This window comes from Chiloscyllium punctatum, chromosome 5 (genome assembly GCF_047496795.1).
Source record: "Chiloscyllium punctatum isolate Juve2018m chromosome 5, sChiPun1.3, whole genome shotgun sequence".
Classification (NCBI taxonomy): domain Eukaryota; kingdom Metazoa; phylum Chordata; class Chondrichthyes; order Orectolobiformes; family Hemiscylliidae; genus Chiloscyllium; species Chiloscyllium punctatum.
Window position 1 is genome coordinate 95081808 of NC_092743.1, and position 24084 is coordinate 95105891.

Genomic DNA, 24084 nt, shown 5'->3' on the forward strand with positions numbered 1-24084 from the left:
AATTATATTTTTCCAGAAAAAGACCTGTTAATCCTGATTCTCTGCTTTCTTTTGGTTGTTCAGTTCTCTACACAAGCAAATAAATTACCCTAATCCTACGCAGTCATAATTTGTGGATTAACTTTTTGTGTAGCATGTTATCATATACCTTCTGGAAGTTTTGATACCCTACATTTACAGGATCCCCATTATCCACATTGTTTGTTATAATGGTAGGACAGATATTAAACAATAAGGCAGAATACAGGAAGGAAGTAAAGGGCTTGGTGACGTGGTGCAATAACAACCTCTCTCAACATTGGCGAAACTAAAGAACTGATCACGGACTTCAAAAAGAAAGGAGGAGCCCCCATCTATGTCACTGGAGCTGAGATGGAGACGGTTGGGAACACCAAGTTCCAAGGAATGATGATAACCAACAACCTGACCCACAAAGATGTGTCAGTCAAGAAGGCATAACATGCCTCTTGTTCCTCAGGCAGCTCAAGAAATTTGGCATGTCCATAAGGACCCTCACCAATTTTTATAGATGCACTGTTGACAGCATACTGATGTGGCAACTACTCTGCCCAGGAACATAAGGAACTACAGGAGATTTTGTGCACAGCCCAGACCATCACGGAAGCCAACCTTCCATCCATAGACTCCATTTACATGGCTCACTGCACCGAAAGGCTGCCAACATCAAAGACCCATCCCACCCTGGCAATGCCCTCTACAACCTCTTTAATTAGGCCGAAGATACAGAATCTTGAACACACACACACACACACACACAAGCATATTCAAGAACAGCTGTTCTCTGCTGTTATTAGACTGATGAATGGACTTTCTAACTTCAAATATTACTGATCTTGTTAATGTTAATCTTGCCTAGCGCACGACCTGTGCAAAGTAACCTGTATGCCTCTATCCAATTTTTTTTCATTCTACGATCTCTATGCCCTTGCTTACTATGATCTGCCTGTACTGCTTGGAAACAAAGCTTTTGACTGTACTTAGGTATACATGACAATAAATCAAATCTTCAAAGAACTTGAGCAAATTTATCAAACTATTACTTCGCTTTCACAAAACCATGTTGATTCTGATGGATTTTATTTTGACTTTCCAAACATCCTGTTATTACTTCCTTAATGATGGATGCTAACAATTTCCCAACAATGAATGTTAAACTAACTGGTCTGTAGTGTCCTGCTTCCAACCTCCCTCCCTTTATGAATAACGGTGTTACATAGCATTTTTTCCAGCATTCAGGGAATTTTGAAATATTATAATCAATGGATCCACTATCTCTGCTGCCATTTCCTTTAAGATCCTAGGATGTAGGCCATCAGGCCCTGGGGGTTTGTCTGCCTTTAATCTCAATAGTTTGTTCAGTACTTCTTCCCAACTGATGATGATTCTTCCAAGTTCCTCCCTTTCTATAACCTTTGCATTTCCTGTTACTACTGTGAATGTATTAGTATTCTCCACTGAAACAGAAACAAAATATTAATTTAGTGACTCCGCCATTTCTAGTACCCACGATTAACTCTTCAGTCTCATCCTCCATTCACTTTAGCAACTGCCTTCTGTTCTATATATGTATTAAAACTACTGCTATCAATTTTTATGTTTTGCACTAGTTTGCTTTCATAATTAACTTTTCCTCTTTTTAAGTGACATTTTTATTAACTACTTATTGATGTTTAAATGTTTTCCAGTCTTCTAGCCTGCCATTCATCCTTACAACATGGCATGCCTTAGCTTTTGGCTTTATATTAAAACTAAATTCCTTGTTCAGCCATGGGCATTTTCTCCCCCCTTACAATCTGTCTTCCTTTTTCGAATATATTTTAGTTGGGAGAACTTGAGTATCTCCTTAAACATCTGCCACTCCTCACTAACTGTCCTACCTTTTAGTCTTCCTACTCAATACATTAGGGTCAGATCTGTCCTCATGGCTTATGCAATTATTTTTATTTAACGCAGATTATTGTTGAGGCACACCAGTTTCTCACTTGAAATTCTATCATACTATGATCAATCTTCCCTAGAGGACCCTTTACTACAAGATTAATTAATCCCACCATGTTTCCCAGCTTCAGGTGCACAACTGAATGGGTTTACAGAAACAAGGTAGAGATCTCAAATTGTTCAGGTTTCAACCTGATAACATGAGGTCAGTTTGACTCCTCCTTTCCCAATTCGCAACATAAATGAAAATTAGGGCTTCATACGTGCTTGCCAATTTTTTGCACCTCCCTCATAAATTATAATGCCACAATGTTTATAAAAATCGCCTGTGAACCTGTAATGGCAAAATTACATCTTCCTATCAGATTAATAATACCAGTCTAATAATCAATCAAGACGGATAAAGTCTGTGGCTTAGTTTAATTAAAACAGCAAAACACAGAAGCTAAAAACTGGCAGAGCAACTAGTTTCTACGTGTGCAGCTTGTAACCACAGCCACATTGACTGGCAGATTAACTTGCATATTGTACACCCACAGCACATAGTGTCCTTCAAGGTGAAGTTTCCTAAAGACAAGTACACACACAACTCTCAACAGTAGAAGTGGTGACAGGAAGGTTTAAAGTATAGCACTGAGAATTTTGTACAGAAGTTGCCAATCTAAATTCGATAACAATGTAAATGTAAAAACAAAAAAAAAACACTTTAAAGTGGGATCTGAATTATTTCTTCACGGCCTGGTACAATTATTGCAAATTTTAATCACACTTCCTTAGCCCACTTTTTCAAAGATTAAACTCAGCAGTGACTAGCAATAAATGAACTATAGCATCTTCCTTATTAATAATTTTTCATGCAAATTAGAAAATCTGCTTTTTTTAGCTCATGGTCATTTAGTGAGAACGTACTTTCTCCTGCTGCTCCACAGTGAGTTTGTGATACGCTTTTTTCCACCTCCTGGCATCCAGCTCTACTAATTTCTTTTTTTTGATCTCTTCCTCTGCTATCTGCTGAAGGCGGTGGTTCTCATTTCTGACTGCAGAAATTTCTTGCTGAAGGTTTTGCGTGTCTAGATGCTCCTTTTCAGACTGTACTCGAAGGAGTTCAATCTCATCAACCAGCTGGCTATAATTTCTGTTTATCTGTTCTCTTTCCACAATTCTTGCTTCCTCCCGACTGTTATAATCATCCTTGCAATAAAGGAAAATAGTTTTTGTTCATACATTTGATTTTAAAAGCACCGGAGAAATCTTTTGAAAATCTAAATGCAGTTAAGTTTGAAAGATTGTACAGGAACATAGGAACAAGAGTAGGCTATGCAGTCCTTGAGATTGTTGCACCATTCAATAGGATCATGACTGATTTGTGGCCTGACTCCATATACCTGCGCTTAACAAAAATGTATCCAACTCAAGATTTTAAAACAACTGAACCTGCAGCCACTGCTGTTTGTGGAAGAGAGTTCCAAACATCTAACACCCCTTGTATAAGACAGATTGAAGGACCTAACAAAACCCATACTTCAGATACCAGTTAAAAGGAAAACTAACATTGATCTATAGAATTAGAAATAATAATTAATCAATGTTACTTGCCATTCACATTAATATAGAACTTTTTACTTAAATTTATTGTGGCTGCCACGACACACTGAGGGGCCAAACTGTGCTTACTGTATGCCACAGAAACTTAGCTATACATAACAGTTGATTAAACTCGCATCTTCTGTAAGCTGTTTTGAATTCAGGGTCCATCCTGAATAGAAAGTGAAACTCATGGAATAGTTAAATATCATTTTTGAGGTCTTTACATGATTTGGGCTAGGTCATATTAATTTAATGTAAGCTGCATGACTAAATATATACTGCACTGGTCTGTATCTTTGTAACTGCAGGAAGAGGAAATTAAGGAAAACCAAGTTCAAATTCTTTTCTCAGGCGTTGAAATGAATTGGATGGAGAACACTTTGTGCCTGATCCACTGAACGATTGAACTTGATTGCTAATGTGTGACCTTTCTCATGGTACGTCAAATCACTTTTTCCATAGCACCTCACATATGAATTTAAATTTCCAAGGCATTGCCGAAGGGATTTTCAAACAAAACCTGATAGTGATTCAGATAGAGATATCAGGAAATGGAACCATTTGAATTCCTCTACTGTGGAAACAGGCCCTTCAGCCTAACAAGTCCACACTGGCCCTCCAAAGACTAACCCACCCAGATCCATTCCCGTACCCTATATTTATCCCTGACTAATGCACCCAACCTACACATCCCTGAACACTGTGGGCAATTTAGCATAGCTAATTCACCTAATCTGTACAGGTTTGGATTTAAGGAGAATCTAATGGGACGTTTAGAAAGGGAATTCCAAAATTTACAGCCTTATGCCTAGGCTGTTGAATGTAAAGCCAACAATGGTGGAGTGATGAAAATTACAGGCTGCAGTAAAAGCTAGAAAATAAGAGCTCAGAGGGTCGTGTGGCTGGAGGAAGTTACAGAGATTGGGACAGGCTGAAAGAACTTAAACAAAGAAACTTATAATCAAAGGAAATTTCAAATCTGGGAGTCAACATAGATCAGTATGCACAGAGGTAAACAGAATTTGCTGTAAGTTAGGACACAGACAGAGATTTGGAGATGAGCTCAAATTTACTGAGGGTGTTACACAGGAGACTGTCCAGGAGAGCATTAGAATAGTCAAACTGGGTGGTAACAAAGCCCAAGATGAGGGTTTCAACTGATGTCTTGAGGCCAGGGTGCACACGATGAAAGTAGATAGCTTTGGTGATGGTAAGATTATAGGGTTGAAAGCAAAGCTGAAGGATCGAGTAGCACTTCAACGTTGCAAACAATTTAGTCCAGAATAAATGTATAGAATAGAATTCACACCCTTCTGTAAATTGGAGTTCATCCAAATCTCTGTCTGTGTCCTAATTTGCAGCAAATCCTGCACATCTGTTTTCAACTACTGGTCACATTCTATGTTCACTTTGATACACATTAAGCTAAAAGCAGTCATTGCATTTTTGCTCCAAATTCTGGACGACATGGTAATAGTGTCCACTGGAAAATTAATATGTTGTGATTCCAATTAATTTGTTCTAACTTCTAACAACTGCCTCGGAGGAGAATTGATGAGTTAATGCTGATAGCTGATTACCTAGTTGCCTTCTTGTCTGTGGGTCCAAAGCCAAACAATTAGAAGGATGGTTTCCCAACAGAATGTGTAAGGTCTGCACCACCACTAGACTCTACAGCAGATCTGCTGCTGTGAGACCAAGGACCAATCTCACTTCATCAGTATTTCAAGTCCTTGCCATGTGTACCAGGAGAACACAATTCACAATAGTGGACTATTGTCTATTGTTAAAGATTAAACTTAAAAATATATCAGTATTTTGGACCTCAATGGTTTCCAGAAGAAGTGATGGATGAGTTCTGAAGAGACATACTAGACTCGAAACACTAACTTGGTTTCTCTCTCCACAGATGCTGCTTGACCAGCTGGGTTTCTCTAGTATTTCTGTGTTAATCATTGAGTAGAAGGTCCTGTACTGAAGAACAGTCCTATGGAACATACCTTATAAATCCTCAAGAGTTTAGTGGCATTACTCCCATTTCTTAGTCCCAGAATTGACTCACATTGACAATATCTACTTGTATGTTGCTATAATCTAGGTGATGTAATATTTCTCTACTGACATAGAAACTGGACAGCCTGTCTTTCAGACATGCACTCATCATGCTTCTCCATTTCTTTAGTAAGTAGACTGTCCATAGATCAGTGAGGTAAAACCCAGTGAAGATGGTGTGGTGTAGAAGCATGCAGAGCATCAGAGGTACAGTTAGTAAGTTTGCAGATGACACCAAAATTGGAGGTGTAGTGGACAGCGAAGAGGGTTAACTCAGATTAAAACAGGACCTGGAACAGATGGGCCAATGGGCTGAGAAGTGGCAGATGGAGTTTAATTCAGATAAATGCGAGGTGCTGCATTTTGGGAAAGCAAATCTTAGCAGGACTTATACACTTCATGGTAAGGTCCTAGGGAGTGTTGCTGAACAAAGAGACCTTGAAGTGCAGGTTCATAGCTCCTTGAAAGTGGATTCGCAGGTAGATAGGATAGTGAAGAAGGCATTTGGTATGCTTTCCTTTATTGGCCAGAGTATTGAGTTCAGGAGTTGGGAGGTCATGTTGCGGCTGTACAGGACATTGGTTAGGCCACTGTTGGAATATTACGTGCAATTCTGGTCTCCTTCCTATCGGAAAGATGTTGTGAAACTTGAAAGGGTTCAGAAAAGATTTACAAGGATGTTGCCAGTATTGGAGGATCTGAGCTATAGGGAGAGGTTGAACAGGCTGGGGCTGTTTTCCCTGAAGCGTCGGAGGCTGAGGGGTGACCTTATAGAGGTTTACAAAATTATGAGGGGCATGGATAGGTTAAATAGACAAAGTCTTTTCCCTGGGGTTGGGGAGTCCAGAAATAGAGGGCATAGGTTTAGGGTGAGAGGGGAAAGATATAAAAGAGACCTAAGGGGCTACTTTTTCAACCAGAGGGTGGTACGTGTATGGAATGAGCTGCCAGATGATGTGGTGGAGGCTGGTACAATTGCAACATTTAAGAGGCATTTGGATGGGTATACAAAGCCCGATATGAGGGTATATGAATAGGAAGGGTTTGGAGGGATATGGGTCGGGTGCTGGCAGGTGGGACTAGATTGGGTTGGGACATCTGGTTGGCATGGACGGGTTGGACCGAAGGGTCTGTTTCCATGCTGTACATCTCTATGAGTTAAGATGGTCCTCAGAAATGGAATTGTGGGGTTCAGGGAGTGATCAGAGTTGGAGTGAGGGTGTATAAGGGGTCTGCAGGATAGATCTGGAAAGAGAATAGTTCCTCAGGAGGAAAATCTTCCTGATCAGATGGGAACAATCGGGAGCTTCGAAGTTCAGGAATCTTGGGACAGGGAATGGCAACAATCAAAATGATGGCAATGACGCTGATAACAATGTCTTTCAGACGTTATGTTAACAATATCTAGGAGTGGTTGCCTCATGACAATGCAAGTTCGGAAGAGGTGCCTTAATCAGTTGTTAGGTTTTGCCTCAATTTCATTTTGAATTTCACTGTTTCAAGTGTAGGTGAAGGATGCCTTTAACTTGACCTCATCCAATATGGTAAGCATCACATTTCAAGTGGGAGACGTGTAAGAATATTCTGCATGCCATTTAAGAGCCTTACAAACACAGTGCAAACCAATTAAGCCTGTATACATTCAGGCATGGGCCTCAAACTTTTGATCTGTTTGATTCCCCACTTCCAACCCAGATCAAATTAAAACTTATTCACTTATGTTTACAGGAGTTTTCTGACTGAACTTCAAGCAGGAGCATTCCCAGCTCAGTCCAGTTATCCACATTTGCAGCGCTATCATGGATCAGTGAAAACATGCTCTCTTTTTACAGCAGTGACCAAAGTATCCATAGTTTATTGGTTACAAAACCATCTCTCATTAGCTGCCAAAATGTGTAAAGTAAGGTAGGTAGGTAGAAAGGAAGGTATAAACTAATTGAGGAATGAAGATTCCATGGGTGGGGTTGGTTAGGGTGTCAGGTGAGCTACAGCATGAGGTATGGTAACAGGTGGATAGGGGAGTAGAATGCCTGGTGTGTGAAGGGTAGGTGCCAGGTGAATGGCGGTAAAGTGCCAGGTTGGTGTAGGGATATGGTGCTAGGTTGTGAGGGTGCCAGGTGGGTGGGTGAGGCCTTGGGATAGGCTGGAATAGGGTCATGAAAAATCAGAGATGGGAGGCGATAGATGGGTCAGGTCAGTTTGGGATTGGGAAGGTACAAGATTATGGCAGATCAAGGCAGGGGACAGGCATTCAGGTCTTTTGACGTCCATGGTGGCAGGGGGAGATGCAAAGTGTGGAAATCGGGGACGGGGTAGGGGTAGTATGAATGCAAAGGTTGTCTGGTATCCATGGATGATATGGACATTGGGGTGGAGAGGTCAGTTTTATAACTGGTTGGCTATAATTCACCTAACACTTTTTGGCTAACTACACAGCTACATCAGCCAGAATTGCTCAAATCTCTGATTTTAACTTAGGATTTGGGACACTTTCAGACACACATAATAAATATCATTGGAAGTTTAAACTTCCCAGGCAAATTTCCATGTAATCACCTGTATCAGAACTAACAGAAAGTGAGGACTGCAAATGCTGGAGATCAGAGCTGAAAATGGTGTTCCTGGAAAAGCGCAGCAGGTCAGGCAGCATCCAAGGAGCAGGAGAATCGATGTTTCAGGCATAAGCCCTTCTTCAGGAATCCTGAAGCCCTTCCTGAAGAAGGGCTTATGCCCGAAACGTCGATTCTCCTGTATCAGAACTTCCCAACACAACTCCAATCTATACTTTGGTGACAACTGCTTCCTATCAATAGATCTGATCCCCCAATAGTTTCACATTTTAAAAAATAATCCTCAAGTTATACTCTGGTTATTTTGAAACTTTCAATACCAATCAGTAATGAAACAGTGCTGCAAAATAGCCAAATGTTAAGCGTGTATAACTTCTATATGTTGCTCATTAGTGAGACAACCTTTCACAAACTAAATTGCGAAGTGCTCGGGATCAAACAATCTCCAGATGACATTTGTCCATATACAGATCTATACACACTTCAAGTGATTATCCAACTCCTAAAATTTGCACAAATTTAGAATGTGGGTAAAATATATTACTACAGTTCTTTAAAGGACCACCACATTACTTTCCACTAATAACATACTAGCTCGAGAAGCTTTCTGTTATCAACTGAATAGTTGTTATTTTGTAGTTTTTAAACAGTATATCTTATGGCATCAACATTAAGTTTCAGCCACAAAACTGTGCTGACAAGCAGCATTTACATGAAGAGCTTTGGGCACATCCAACTCATTTTTGCACATTAATACCTAACTAGTATTACTAATGCTATCCAACTACAAGCAGAAATGAAGCACAACTCTAGTGGCTAATGATAAGAGTTTCTGATCAAAGGTAAGGTTATTCTGTTAACATAAAATCATTGAATCCCTACCGTGTGGAATCAGGCCATTTGGCACATTGGGTCCACACCGACCCTCTGAAGAGCATCCCATCAGACTCAAATCCCACTAATGCCCCTAAACTCCCCTCCCACATTCTGTCCTTGTTGCCCTGCATTTCCAGTGGCTAATCCACCTATTCTGCATGACCCGAGAACACTATGGGCAATTTAGCATGACCAATCCACAAACTGCACATCTTTGGACTGTGGGAGGAAACCTGAGCACCCAAAGGCAACCCACATAGACACATGGAGAATGTGCAAACTCCAGACAGACATTGCCCAAGACTGGAATTGAATCCAAATCCCTGGCACTGTGAGACAGCATATTCTGATTGCATGATTATACATACTTTTCAAATGGAATACTAAGAAAAATTCATAAACTTAAGCTCATATGATTTAAATCTTACTTTTAAGGACTGGACTTGTTGTTCCAATTTATCTTTTTCCATTTTGATCTCAGTTAAATCCATAAGCGCGGCCTCTATCTTTTTCTCCAGTTTGTCTATTACAGTCAGCATATGTTCATTTTCTTCTGTTGTACTATTTAGATTTGTCTGAAGATCAACACACTGTTTTTCTAAGTTTTTGTTCTCACAAACCACACATCGATGATGTTCCTGCATTTGACTGTAATCAGCATTCAGCTTTCCAATTTGTGAGTGAAGGTTCTGGTTGGCTGCCTCCAGTTCCATAAGCTGACACTGAATTTTCTGCAATCGACTTTTAACTGTCTCCGCAGTATCTTCAATTACATTCTTTGCTAGCATGATCTTCTGATTATACTCTTGCATCTCTTTTGTGGCATTTTCCAAGTTCTTCAAGCTAATAGTCAGCTGTACTTTTTGCAATGCACTTGTGCCCACCAGTTCTAGTTCAGAACAGTCATATGTGGGACTTGTGGCCTGGTCCCGAAGAGCCTCATTTTGTTTCTTGGAGTTCTCTGTTCGATCTGGTAGTCTCTCACCCAGACACGTGCTCCCTTTTACATTCTCCACAAAGTCATGAAGGCGACTTACGTCACTTGTTGAGTGGTGTATTTCAGTACATCCACTGGTTCCTTCACGCTGTGCATTCTCCACAGCTGCTTTTAACAGATTACTTTGCTGCTGAACATTCTGATCATCTTCATAAACACTAGCCACGGATGATTCCTCCCCAGGTAAAACAAGGAGGCTCTCAGTGTCAACTTCACTAATTTCATCATCCTGGAAACTTCCTACCTTTTACAAACCAAACAAAAAAAATTTAAGAGAAGTTTACTCTGCCTTTTATTTTTAATAAACTAACATTTTTCTTTTATAACTCTTCATAAATTCTATTACCATCATGATTTCTGATGGAACATTCTCCCTTTCACGTTGATTTTAAATTCATACCCTCCGCACAGTGAATTACCTTCCACTCGAAAGATAATTCTCCCTTTTTGATTTTGTCAAAGATCTTTATAATTGTGAATACTTCTATCCAATATCTTTGTCCTTTATGTTCTAACACAGGCACACTATCCTTCATCTTTCTTCATCACTCTCAAAAGGAGTGTCTTAATGTCTTCGATACCTCCAAGATCAATAGAACTTATTTAAAGTAAAATACCAAGAATATAACAATATTCAAATTACCGTCTAACCAACAAATCATTCAGTTTTAACAAACTGGTGCTACCCTTTTGCCTTGAAACTCAACATGTCTGTTCATAATATGATTAGATTAGATTAGATTCTCTACAGTGTGGAAACAGGCCCTTCGGCCCAACAATTCCACACTGCCCCTCCAAACAGAAACCCACCCAAACCAATTCCCCTACCCTATATTTACCCCTGACTAACACACCTAACACTGTGGGCAATTTAGCATGGCCAATTCACCTGACCTGCACATCTTTGGATTGTGGGAGGAAACCGAAGCACCCGGAGGAAACCCACACAGACACAGGGAGAATGTGCAAACTCCACACAGACAGGTGGGAATTGAACCCAGCACCTCCAGCGATTTATTTGGAATTTTATCAACTTGTCTCCCAATTTCATATACGAAATGACAAGTCCCCTACAACTTTCAACTTTTTAACCAATTTATGTACTTGCCTAGTCTTTAACATTATCAAGGACTTCAAAAGGGCAGATGAAGAGATCACACAAATTAATAACAGGGAGCAAGCCACTTGGCCCCCCAAGCTTGCTCTGCCGTTCAACAAATAATGGCTCATCTGGTCATTCCAGATTCTCCCACCTACCCCTGACAAACTTTCACACCTTGCTTATCAAGAACCTATGTACCTCTGATTTAAAAATATTCAACACCTTTTAACGAGAGTTTTGAAGACTCATAACCATCTGTGAAAAATTTATCTCTGTCTTAAATGGACTTTGGCAAATAGAATTAAGGAGAATCCAAAGGGTTTTACAAATATATTAAGGACAAAAGGGTAACTAGGGAGAGAATAGGGCCCCTCAAAGATCAGCAAGGCAGACTTTGTGTGGAGCCACAGAAAATGGGGGAGATACTAAATGAATATTTTGCATCAGTATTTACTGTGGAAAAGGATATGGAAGATATAGACAGCAGGGAAATAGATGGTGACATCTTGCAAAATGTCCAGATTACAGAGGAGGAAGTGCTAGATGTCTTGAAACGGTAAAAGGTGGATAAATCCCCACCATCTGATCAGGTGTACCCGAGAACTCTGTGGGAAGCTAGAGAAGTGATTGCTGGGCCTCTTACGGAGATATTTGTATCATCGATAGTCACAGGTGAGGTGCCAGAAGACTGGAGGTTGGCAAACGAGGTGCCATTGTTTAAGAAGGGTGGTAAGGACAAGCCAAGGAACTATAGACCGGTGAGCTTGATGTCAGTGGTAGGCAACTGGAGGGAATCCTGAGAGACAGGATGTACATGCATGGGGAAAGGCAAGGACTGATTAGGGATAGTCAACATGGCTTTGTGCGTGGAAAATCATGTCTCACAAACTTGATTGAGGTTTTCGATGAAGTAACAAAGAAGATTGATAAGGCTGAGCAGTAGATGTGATCTATATGGACTTCAGTAAGGCGTTCGACAAGGTTCCCCATGGCAGACTGATTAGCAAGGTTAGATCTCATGGAATACAGGGAGAACTAGCCATTTGGATACAGAACTGGCTCAAAGGTAGAAGACAGAGGGTGGTGGTGGAGGGTTGTTTTTCAGACTGGAGGCCTGTGACCAGTGGTGTGCCACAAGGATCGGTGCTGGGTCCTCTACTTTTTGTCATTTACATAAATGATCTGGATGCAAGCATAAGAGGTACAGTTAGTAAGTTTGCAGAAGACACTAAAATTGGAGGTGCAGTGGATAGCGAAGAGGGTTAACTCAGATTAAAACAGGATCTGGACCAGATGGGCCAATGGGCTGAGAAGTGGCAGATGGAGTTTAATTCAGATAAATGCGAGGTGCTGCATTTTGGGAAAGCAAATCTTAACAGGACTTATACACTTCATGGTAAGGTCCTAGGGAGTGTTGCTGAACAAAGAGACCTTGGAGTGCAAGTTCATAGCTCCTTGAAAGTAGAGTCGCAGGTAGATAGGATAGTGGAGGAGGAGTTTGGTATGCTTTCCTTTATTGGTCAGAGTACTGAGTACAGGAGTTGGGAGGTCATGTTGCGGCTGTACAGGACATTGGTTAGGCCACTGTTGGAATATTACGTGCAATTCTGGTCTCCTTCCTATCAGAAAGATGTTGTGAAACTTGAAAGGGTTCAGAAAAGATTTACAAGGATGTTGCCAGGGTTGGAGGATCTGAGCTACAGGGAGAGGCAAACAGGCTGGGGCTGTTTTCTCTGGAGCATCGGAGGCTGAGGGGTGACCTTATAGAGGTTTACAAAATTATGAGGGGCATGGATAGGATAAATAGGCAAAGTCTTTTCCCCGGGATTGGGGAGTCCAGAACTAGAGGGGAAAGATATAAAAGAGACCTAAGGGGCAACTTTTTCACGCAGAGGGTGGTACATATATGGAATGAGCTGCCTGAGGATGTGGTGGAGGCTGGTACAATTGCAACATTTAAGAGGCATTTGGATGGGTATATGAATAGGAAGGGTTTGGTGGGATATGGGCCGGGTGCTGGCAGGTGGGACTAGATTGGGTTGGGATATCTGGTCATCATGGACAGGTTGGACCAAAGGGTCTGTTTCCATGCTGTACATCTCTATGACTCTATGTGTATTTTTCTTTTTAAAACTGTAACAAGTTCTAGACTCTCCCAAAAGAAGAAAAAAAATCTTTCCACATCTACCCCATTAAGACCCCTCACGATCAAATCACCTCGTACCTAATATAAGCCTAGTCTGTTGAACCTTTCTTCATAAAATGATTCGCCCATACCTGGTACTACTCTAAGTCTTCAATGAACTACTCTGAATGCATTCACATTATTCTTTGAGTAAAAAGACTATTATTGTGCACAGTACTCCAGCTGTGCTCTCCCAAATACTTTATATGATTGAAACATAAACTCCCTTTGTGTTCAATCCCCTTCCAATAAACAATGATGTTCAATGAGCTTTCCGAGTTATTGGTTGTATTTGCATACTAACATTTAGAGATTCATGCACCCCATGTGCCACCCTCGACATCCACTCCCTTTACTATCAACATACAGTGACAATGTATACAATCCACAAGATGCAGTGCAGCAAAACACCAAGGCTCCTTCGACAGCACCTTCCAAACCTCTCCAACAGAAACCTCCAACAGCAGGCTCGAAATCAAGCCCTCATTGGGTTTCTTTGAGTGCTCTTTGAGAGAAAGGGGCTTCTTCATTCAGTACCTCAAAATGGGGAGGTCAATCAGAATCAGCCCCTGTTCTTATCTCTGGTTACTGTGAGTCAGAGACACCCTCGAATCTGCAGTTACAAATCTACACTCATTTACTTCTGGCCTGAGGGCACTCACTGATCCTGGGGTTCTGGCAGCTGTCAGCACTTTCTACAAAGGAGAGCTCCCAATCTCTGACTATAATGTGAAGGTGCTGGTGTTGGACTGGGGTGGACAAAGTTAAAAATCACACAACACCAGGTTACAGTCCAACAGGTTTATTTTGAAGTACAAGCTTTTGGAGCACAGCTCCTTCGTCAGGTAGTAAGTGAGGCAGGATCAAAGGATACAGAACTTATAGCAAAAGATCATAGTGTCATACACTGATGCGATATATTGAACAAGCCTAGAGTGCTGTTAAGTCTTTCTGGGATTTACGTACTAATGAATCAAAACCTGCAACTCATTCTAAAAGACTAAACACTTCACAGCAATCCAGGTTTATTCAATATATCACATTTGAGTATGACACTATTATCTTTTGCTATAAATTCTGTGTCCTATGACCCTACACCACTAGCTACCTGATGAAGGAGCAATGCTCCAAAAGCTTGTATTTCCAAACAAACCTGTTGGACTATAACCTAATCTCTAACTAACAGCAGATGATGTAACCAAGACATGTTCCCTCAAGGCCCTTGACACCAGAAAAATCTCTCCTTTGGGATCTGAGTGTCTGATAAGTATGTGATACAGTAGGCTTTATCCAGTGAAGGTGATAGGGGTCTGGTTCCACAACTGGCAGGACAGGTCCCGGTCAACTTGGATTAAATTTTGTACAATCTTACCATTAGTGGGGGAGTTTAAAACTAAGACCCACTAATACAAGACACATCAAATCAATCAATCGAATAGGGCATTCAGCAGAGGTTTCTTCACTCACAGTGGTGACAGTTTGGAAATTGTCACTACAAGGAGCGATTGAGGAGAACAAAAGGAATCTCTTAGAGGAAGCTAGGTTAAGTCTGTAAGGGAGAAACAAATTTAAAGATTGGTGATAAGTTGATGTCTAAGTAGATAGGAGGAGGTCCATGATCATGCCCAGAAGCATAAATACCAGGACTGATCAGATGGGTTGAATAGATGGGCTATTACTATGATACAAGTCCTACCAGCAGTAATTGTGTATGTAATGTAGACATTATTTTATGTTACATTTACTGTAGTATTCTCAATACATTGGGATAGTCGATTGTGAATTGAATATTCACACCTGTTTGTTCACTTTGCCTCAATAGGCAATAAATTCTGGACCAGCTAACAAACCTATATCACATGAATTTTTTAAAAATTGCTTCGATAAAATGAAAATAAGGAAAAGCAACTATAAATGAACATCTTACTTCATTTTTAGGCACATGGCACCAGATCTGAAGCAACTTATTTCGAAGTCCCTCTGTCAATAATTGATTTGCTTGCATTAAAGCTTTGACATGATTGAGCTGTTTTGTCACATTATCATGTTGCTGCTGCATCTGTGAATTTACAGTGCCTGCTGGAATAAGTTCTTGTGATCCTTTATTTGGCTCATCGTCTCTGACAGCACTGGTCTTCTAAAAGCAAAACCACATTTCAAAAAATAAAATCAATACTGGCATTAGCATATAATTACACAGAGTGCTGCTTATTTGGGAACCAGAGATTACAAAGAGCAAAATCTGTAGTGTTCAATTTTTCGATATGGTGACTGTCCTCTAGAGTTCCCAGTGACACCCAAGGCACACACAATACACACAACACAATATGATGTATGCTGAGCATAGTCCTGGTAGTGGGTATTAGGTCATGATGTCGATTAGTGGGCAATGCCAATTGACGTCAGCACTGCTACAGTGCAGCTCAAAAGGTTCAACTAATGCTTTCCCTTAAGCTGGCATGGCTGAAGAGAACTTGCTTCAGAAAAGCAGGAAGGACTCCACCTCTCCAACAGCATGATTTAAATGGATCATCTGCTACTTCGGTCTGTTGTTGGTTGAGCTCTTCTGGAGTTTGTTAAAGTTTTACATTTTCTGGTGTTTCCCTTAGTTGTTTCAAATTTGAAAAGTGAAAGGGCATTAGAGGGAAGGTGATAAAGTACTTTTTTTGCTGATCTCAAAGCTTCTGCAACAAGTAGTTGTTTCCAGACACAAATGCATGAAGTACACCTTCTCATAGTGTAGAGCATGACCAGGAGAATGAACAAAGTGTGACCAGCCTGTTCGAAGAGGGAGGAGGAAAAAGTAGTTTTGGAAGGGGAGGGGAGAGGACAGAAGAACAAAGGCAGCAATGTAAGTGTCCATTTCTAGCCTGGCTATAGTTCCAGTGAGACACCTATAGGCACAACCCAAATCCCCTTTCATCAATGCAGTCCTATTCACTCATGACCACTACATCCACTTGGACACAATAGAGAAATAAAACAAAAGTTAGAAAACAGCCATTATAAACCAAATCTATAACTGTAATTTCACAATTTTTACAAATGTTAACTAATTATACTATTCCTTGTGGAGGAGTTAAAAATTAGGGGTCATATTTCTGAGGTGAGAGGAGGAAGATTTAAAAAGGATGAAGGCCAACTTTGTTTTGACACAGACAGTGGCTAGTGTGTGGAATGAACCACCAGAGGAGATGGTGGATGCAGTTTCGGTTTAAAAGACATTTAGGTAAGTACATCGATAGTGTTGCAAAGTGCAGTTCTGTAAAAGCACAGCAAGTCAAGCAGCATCTGAGGAGCAGGAGAGTCGGCATTTTGGGGATAACCTCTTCAGTGTGCGTGTATGTGCATGTGTATGCACTGAGAGATAAATAAGGAGGGGGTTTGAGGCTCTTGGCGGGGGGGGGGGGGAAGGTAGCTGGGAAGGCAACAGGCAGATGTAGTGGGGTATGATAGTGATAGGTCGGAATAGAGGGTGGAGTGGATAGGTTGGAGGGGAGAATGACAAGTAAGACAGTTCAAGAGGGTGGTGCTGAGTTGGATCTGGGATGACGTGAAGAGAGGGGAAATGAGAAAACTGGTGAAAATCAACACTGATGCCATGGTTGGAGGGTCCCAAGGTAGAAGATGAGGCATTCTCCCTCCAGGCGTCAGGTGACTAGGATTTGGCAGTGGAGGCAACCCTCCCTTTGTCGATCACAGACTGGTCGGCACTGCTGACGAGACAGTGGAATGGGTTTTGGCCCTTGTGACGAAGGTCAATGCGCACCCGCCCGCCCGCAAGTGTTCGGGGTGGACTCGGCAAAACGGAGATTTGCAATCGGAAAGTGTCCTCCTGCCCGCGCAGGTAGGTGCCCAACAGTTGGGGGGGGTTTGGCGGTGACCACGGCTGCAGGGCTTGTTACCCTGACGAGCTCTCCTGCTGGCCCCGAAACCACCCCCGCGAGACAAGGTGAACCGGAAACGGGCGTACCCCCAGCCGATAATTATCCTTCCGCAGGTTCACCTACGGAAACCTTGTTATGACTTTTACTTCCTGTAGATAGTCAAGTTTGATCGTCTTCTCGGCGCTCCACCAGGGCCTTGTCCGACACCGGCGGGGCCGGTTCTTGGTAGAGTTGGCGAGGGAGTTGAACTGGTCAGCCACAGGGCAGCGAGGTTGTTGGATTAGTGGTGCTGGAAGAGCACGGCAGTTCAGGCAGCAATCGAGGAGCAGCAAAATTGACGTTTCGGGCAAAAGCCTGATGAAGGGCTTTTGCCCGAAACGTCGATTTTACTGCTCCTCGGATGCTGCCTGAACTGCTGTGCACTTCCAGTACCACTAATCCAAAATCTGGTTTCCAGCATCTGCAGTCATTGTTTTTACCTAGTGAGGTTGTTGGTGCAAGTGTCCCAGAGATGTTCGCTGAAACATTCTGCGAGTTGGCATCCTGTCTCCCCAATGTAGATGAGACCACATCGAGAGCAACGGACACATTAGAGATGGTGTTTGGATGTGCAGGAAAAACTCTGCTAGATCTTTTGGGGCCTTGGATGGAGGTGAGGCGGGAGATGTGGGCACAAGTTTTACACCTTTTGAAGTGGCAAGGGAAGATGCCGGGAGTGGAGGGTGTTCTGGTGGGGGTGTGGACCTAATGAGGGAGTTATGGAGGGAGTGGTCTCTGCAGAATGCAGATGGGGTGGGGAGGGAAATATATCTCTGGTGGTAGAATCTGACTGTAGGTGGTGGAGGATGATGTGTTGTATCAAGTATATGAAAGGTTTGGAGGATTGTGGGCTGAAAGCAGGCAGATAGGACGAGTTTAGTTTGGGAACAGGATTGGCGTGGACTAGTTGGCCGAATGGTCTGTCTCCATGCTTTAAGATTCTATGGCTGGCTCCAGGCAACAGCATGGGCAGTGGGCAAGATGAATACTGTCATCCTAGTAGGCTCCTGTTCCATGCACTCACTGCCACCGCTGTAGGGCAGAGATTGGTAAATTGCAGAGGCACACAGCCAACCAGTTTGCATACTTATCCATAGCCATACTGACAGCAGCAAGGGGTTTCACTGCAAGACAACAAACCAACTGCTGTATAAATTTCCACCAGAGCAGACAGACAGATTTTGGGTGGCTGTTGCTTGTGTTGCAATGAAAACTGGAGCATTAGCCAACAATGACCGACAGCTGGATCCACAGTGTGAAAATGGAGATAGTTACCATCTCCCTGTCGGGAAAGATAAGCACAAAATTATAGAGTCATAAAGACAGAAGAAGCCCTTCAGTCCTTCAATTTAGCACAAACCTAATACCACTAATCCAATAAATTGCGTGCAAGTCCTGTACTGTGTTGAAACCAGATACCTCCATGTTCCCTGACCCTGTCCACAGGCATTCCCAGAAGGCTTCCCAATGCACCAAACATTTTGTTGCATAGACCCAGCAGCAATACTCTAAGCATCCCCAAGTCCTCAGTCAAGCTAACCGCAGAAGATATCTGCAGATCTCACATGTTCCCTTGCCCTCAGTGCACCTGGCTACCTGGTAGCTCATCAGATGAAAACTCCCCTGAAACAATCACATTAGCAATGTCTAAGCTGATTTACATGACTTCTTCAGGTAGTCAATGAGCAGACAGTACAAAGATGCCATGTTCTATATCTTCTTAAACAAACAGGAGTTAATGGCACTTCACAATTGCCACATCACTATAGATTTTAGCCCCCCCAAAAGCCCTTTAATCCTTGGCGCAAGACTATATCTGTTGGGCCCTTTGGAGTTGTTTTCTCCCCTATGTGGGGACGCAGACAACCCTATATCCTATAGAGACAGAAGTCACAAGCACAAAACTGTTCTTCATTCAGCACTAAATTGTCAACTAAATTATAATCTCACACATTAGCTATTTTTAAAATTAATTTCAAAATTTGGAATTGCTCCATATGGACAAAACCTACCAAGCTATAGGACCCTGAGGGATTCTAATTAATGAAAGCTCAGGAACTAATGTATTTGCATTACTGAAAATCACATTAGGAATAATTAAGAATATCGGCAATAGCTTTGATTCCAGACCTCATTTCCCTACGTAAGCTGTCAACAGTTCCTCACCCTCCCCTCCCATTTCAATTAATTAATTAATTTTGATTAGTAATTAATGAATGTTGATCATTCATAGTTTGAAGAATAAACCCACAAACATGGGATTGCAGATATTTCCTAAACAACTTGTTCAGAAATATCAGCACACCTCCAGAGAAAGTGAGACTTTTTTAGAATTAGAATTCCTAGTGTGGAAACAGGCACTTCAGCCCAACAAGTCCACATCACCCCTTCCAAGAATACCCCACCAAGGCCCATGACCCGACATTTCCCTTGACTCATGCATCTAACCTAACCTGTACATCCCTGAACACTACAGACAATTTAGTATGGCTGATTCACCTAACCTGCATGTCTTTAGACTGTGGGAGGAAATCAGAGCACCCAGAGGAAACCCACACAAACACAGGGAAGTATGTACAAACTCCACACAGACAGTTGCCTGAGGCTGGAATCGAACCTGGGTCCCTGGCACCGTGAGGCAGTAGTGTTAACCATTGAGTCACCATGCCACCCCACTTGAACTCAGGCCTACTTGTCCAGAAGTAGACACATTATCACTGCACTCCCTGATGTGGGATTATAATCTGCGTTTCTTACACTCACTGTTGATCTTAGCTATGATGAAATACAATTTCAGTGGTTTAAATAGTAAATCACTAAAGGAAAATAATGGATTAAACAAAACTAATCTAAATCTGAAAGGCTCTATCCTGTACTCTTAAATTATCAAGGGTGATGTACACAGCCATTGTTTATTCAGTTTCATTCATCCTAAATAACAATTTCAACCAGTAGTTATGGCTCCAAATATTATAATTGGAAAAGAATGGGCTTATTAGGGATAGTCAGCATGGCATTGAACTCAGGGAGGTCTTGTCTCATAAATCTGATTGAGTCTTTTGAGGAAGTGACTAAGATTACTGAGGAAGGTACATTGATGGAAAATGTCTACATGGACTTTACTAAATTCAACAATGTTCCTCATCATAGGCTACTCCAGAAGATATTCATTCATAATGGAATCCATGGTGAGTTGGTAATTTGGTTAACAAAAATTGGCTTGGTTACAAAAGATAGGTGGTAATTGCTGAAGGACATTTTGCTGACTGGAGGTCTGTGACCAATGCTGTTCCGCAAGGATCGATCCTGGGATCTCTGATATATAAATATATATTGTAAATGATTTAGATGAAAATGTCAGTGGTCTTATTAGTAAGTTCCCAGACAACATGAAAATTGTAGAGGTTGTGGATAGTGAGGAATGTTGTCAAAGGATACAGCAGGATATAGATCAATTGGAAAGTTGGGTGGAGAAATAGCAGACAAATTTAATCCAGACGAGTGTGAGGTGATGCACTTTGGAGGTCAAATGCAAGAGCAAAGTATACAGAAAATGGTAGGAACTTTGTAGGCACTGATATACAGAGGTGATATACACTTGGGGTGCAAGTCCATAGGTCCGTAAAAATGGCAACATAAGTGGTACAGAAAGGCAGATGACATGCTTGCCTTCAATGATTGGGGAACGGAGTGTAAAAAATTGGAAAGTCATGTTGCAGCAGTATAAAACTTCAGTTAGGCCACATTTGAGGTGCTGTGTGAAGTTCTGTTCGCCACACTATAAGGAAGATATGGAAGCTTTTGAGAGGGTGCAAAGGGCTTAGCAGAGGGGGGAGGGGGCCTTGCCAGAAAGTTACATAGATGAGAGTATATTAGCTAGATTGAATGGTTGGACAAACTTGGACTACTTTCTCAAGAGCGGCAGAGGCTCAAGGGTCACCTGATAAAATTGTGAGCAGCACGGATAGGGTGGATAATCAGAATCTTTTTGTCCCAGGGTGAAATGACAAATACTCAGGGGCACAGGTTTGAGCTAAGAAGGAGAAAGTTTAAAGGGGATATGCGATGCAACTTCTTTTACACAGAGGGTGGTAGGTTCCTGGAACGCGCTGCCAGGGGAGGTGGTAAAAACAGATATGATAGCAATGTTTCACAGACATTTAGACAGACACATGAACAGGCAGGGAATAGAGGGATATGGACCATGTGCAAGCTAATAGGATTAGATTAGAACGGCATCTTGGTCAGCACAGTAATGCCAGGCCAAAGGGCCTATTCCTGTGCTGTACTTTTTTTTTAATCATTCATGGGATGTCACTAACTACACCAGCATTTATTGCCTATCCCAGGTGGGCAATTCAGAGTCAGAGTCAGAGTCAATCGCATTGCTGTGGGTCTGGAGTCATATGTAGGCCAGGACAGACCAGATAACAATGACAAATTTCTTTCCCTAAAAGGATATAAGTGGACCAAATGGGTTTTTACAACAGACAACAGTGTTTCCATGGTCAACTCAAGACCAGTTTTTAACTCCAGAGTTTTACTAGACATTAATAGGTAACTCTTTCAAGTTAGTCTGCGCGTTTCTACTACTGTAAAACTGATAGAACAGCTGGGAAAAAGTTCTCCAAATTGAAGCCAAAATTGTTGGCTTGTCAGAAAGGATTGGTTTGGGAGGGGGAAAGGGAGTAAAGACAATGGACTCTTGACTCTTTCTAATTGTTGGAACAACATAACATACAAACTCTGGTAAACCTCTTAACTGAGCAGTAAACACAGAAAGTAGGAATTAGTGTTTTTGGCCTTGCTTTACCCTAAATCATGTTAGCTATTGAAACACACATAATATAACCATGGAAATCAAAGGGAAACAAAAAGGACAATTCTTTTTCTGCCTCCAAGTGATGCATTTTTCTTTCTACTGCAACCTTAACAGAAAAGCAGACAGGAGAGTAATGAAATTACCTCTTTTACTTCAACTAAAATTCTACAGCTTTTCTTTGATGTTAAAAAAAAGGTGAATCTCCCCTCACCATATTAGGAGTCATTTTGGGAGAGACTGCAGTGAAACACTGAACTCTCTTCATTGTCAGCTGATAAAGGAAATTTAGCACATCTGCGACAAGTTAAATTGAGGACAGACTGACAGAGCATTGATAAGAGCGAACAACAGCACAATTTCAACTCACTATAGCAAGTGCTTAATCACCTGGCACCAGTAACAAATCAATCTAAGAATTTTGAGCACTGGGGTGGAGCTTAAACCCATCCAGTACTGAAAAGCAGATTTTAAAAATCACACATGGTGATTTACCATCTCCAGCTTGCCTTGCTTCCATCCAACAGCAATTTATCTTTGTCAACTTCCAAACAAACCAAAGGAAGAACTAACAGAAATGTAGAAGCTGGGGCCTGATAACAATTTTAGCCCAACGCAAGGCTATTTTTATAGCATCATTTGTACAATGTAGGTGACAGGAAACCTATCTGATAGCAAAGCTGCAAGAGAAAACTAACAAGATGCGGCTGAAAAACCAGAAAAGGTCACACGAAGTCACAATTTTTAGAGATTTTTCTCTCCATTTCTACACTGAATCAAGTGTCAGCCCAGGTACATTCACTGCCTTTCTAGAAACTGTATTGTTGCACTTTCTAGGGATTTGTACATTCTTATTAGACACAATCAGCCACGGATTGCTACAAAGTAGCTGGTCAGATCCTGTAGCATCCTTAAATCATGTAAGTAAAATTGAGAAATTCCAGGGAAACCGACCAAAGGGTGATGATCACAAAATTTGAATTTAGCTCTGATTTGAGTGAGATGGAAGGTGAAGGTACACTTTAAACATTGTATGTCTCTCACCAACAACCATCGATCGGTTGATGATTTACAGGAGTCATGTAGATTTTACAGTCTTGTGTTTAGCAATGTACCAACAGTCTATAATAGCGATTTTATTTTAATAACAGGTCAAACCTATGCAACATCTTCAACTGACCTCCTCGCCAGCAGCATTACCAGTCTTCTTTTCTGAGCTAAAGTCTTCCTCCTTTATTATGGATTCTTCAGTATCACTTTCTAAGAATAAAAACAAAAATAAGCCAACATGGCATACTCTTCACATAACCTTCAAAAGGTACAGAAGTTCATTATGGAGCCTGACTTTAAAGCTCCATCATCAGTCGTTCTTCAGCAGACAAATAACTTTCATTTTAAAAAAAAATAATAAACTTATTTCTGGTTAGGTATAATAGCCAGCAATTAAAGCTGTGTGGAATACCACTTCCTGCAGTCAACTTGTAAAAAACACATTTGTGACAAAAAAAGGGTAAGGGGAGAAATATGCTGGTCTAAGATAAATAAATGTTGAGCATGTGTTGCTGGAAAAGCACAGCAGGTCAGGCAGTATCGGAGGAGCAGGAGAATCGACGTTTTGGGAAGGAGCACTTCATCAGGAATCAGCAAATAACTTTCCTGATAAAGGACACCAGCCTGAAACGTTGATTCTCCTGCTCCTCGGATGCTGCCCGACCTGCTGTGCTTTTCCAGCAACACGCTCAACTTTGATCTCCTGCAGCTGCAGACCTCACTGTCCCCCAAGGTAAATGTCAGTTTATTGGAGCAAGCAGTGCCATGGGCACGGTGTCTTCCCCATGATGTTCCTTAACCGCATCAAATGCAGGTAAATGTGCAGCATCACTTACCCTCAGGAAATTCAATGAGGGTGCAAATCATGCTAAATTTCCCAGCTGCCATCTTCCCTTCACCCTTATCACAATCTTACCTTTGATATTGCTTTCACAATTTTCAAAACATTTATGAAGTCATG

At 41.5% G+C, this 24084-nt stretch overlaps 1 protein-coding gene across 1 annotated transcript in view; it reads right to left on the reverse strand.

Moving 5' to 3' along the window:
- Positions 1-24084, reverse strand: part of LOC140476759 (uncharacterized) — a 122313-nt gene that overhangs the window by 79117 nt on the left and 19112 nt on the right. Inside the window, exons 5-8 of the mRNA XM_072569565.1 lie at positions 23254-23333; positions 15256-15465; positions 9473-10285; positions 2869-3150 (exon numbers count right to left, since the gene is read on the reverse strand). Coding sequence (XP_072425666.1) covers positions 2869-3150; positions 9473-10285; positions 15256-15465; positions 23254-23333 — 1385 coding nt within the window. The remainder of the gene's footprint in view (positions 1-2868; positions 3151-9472; positions 10286-15255; positions 15466-23253; positions 23334-24084) is intronic.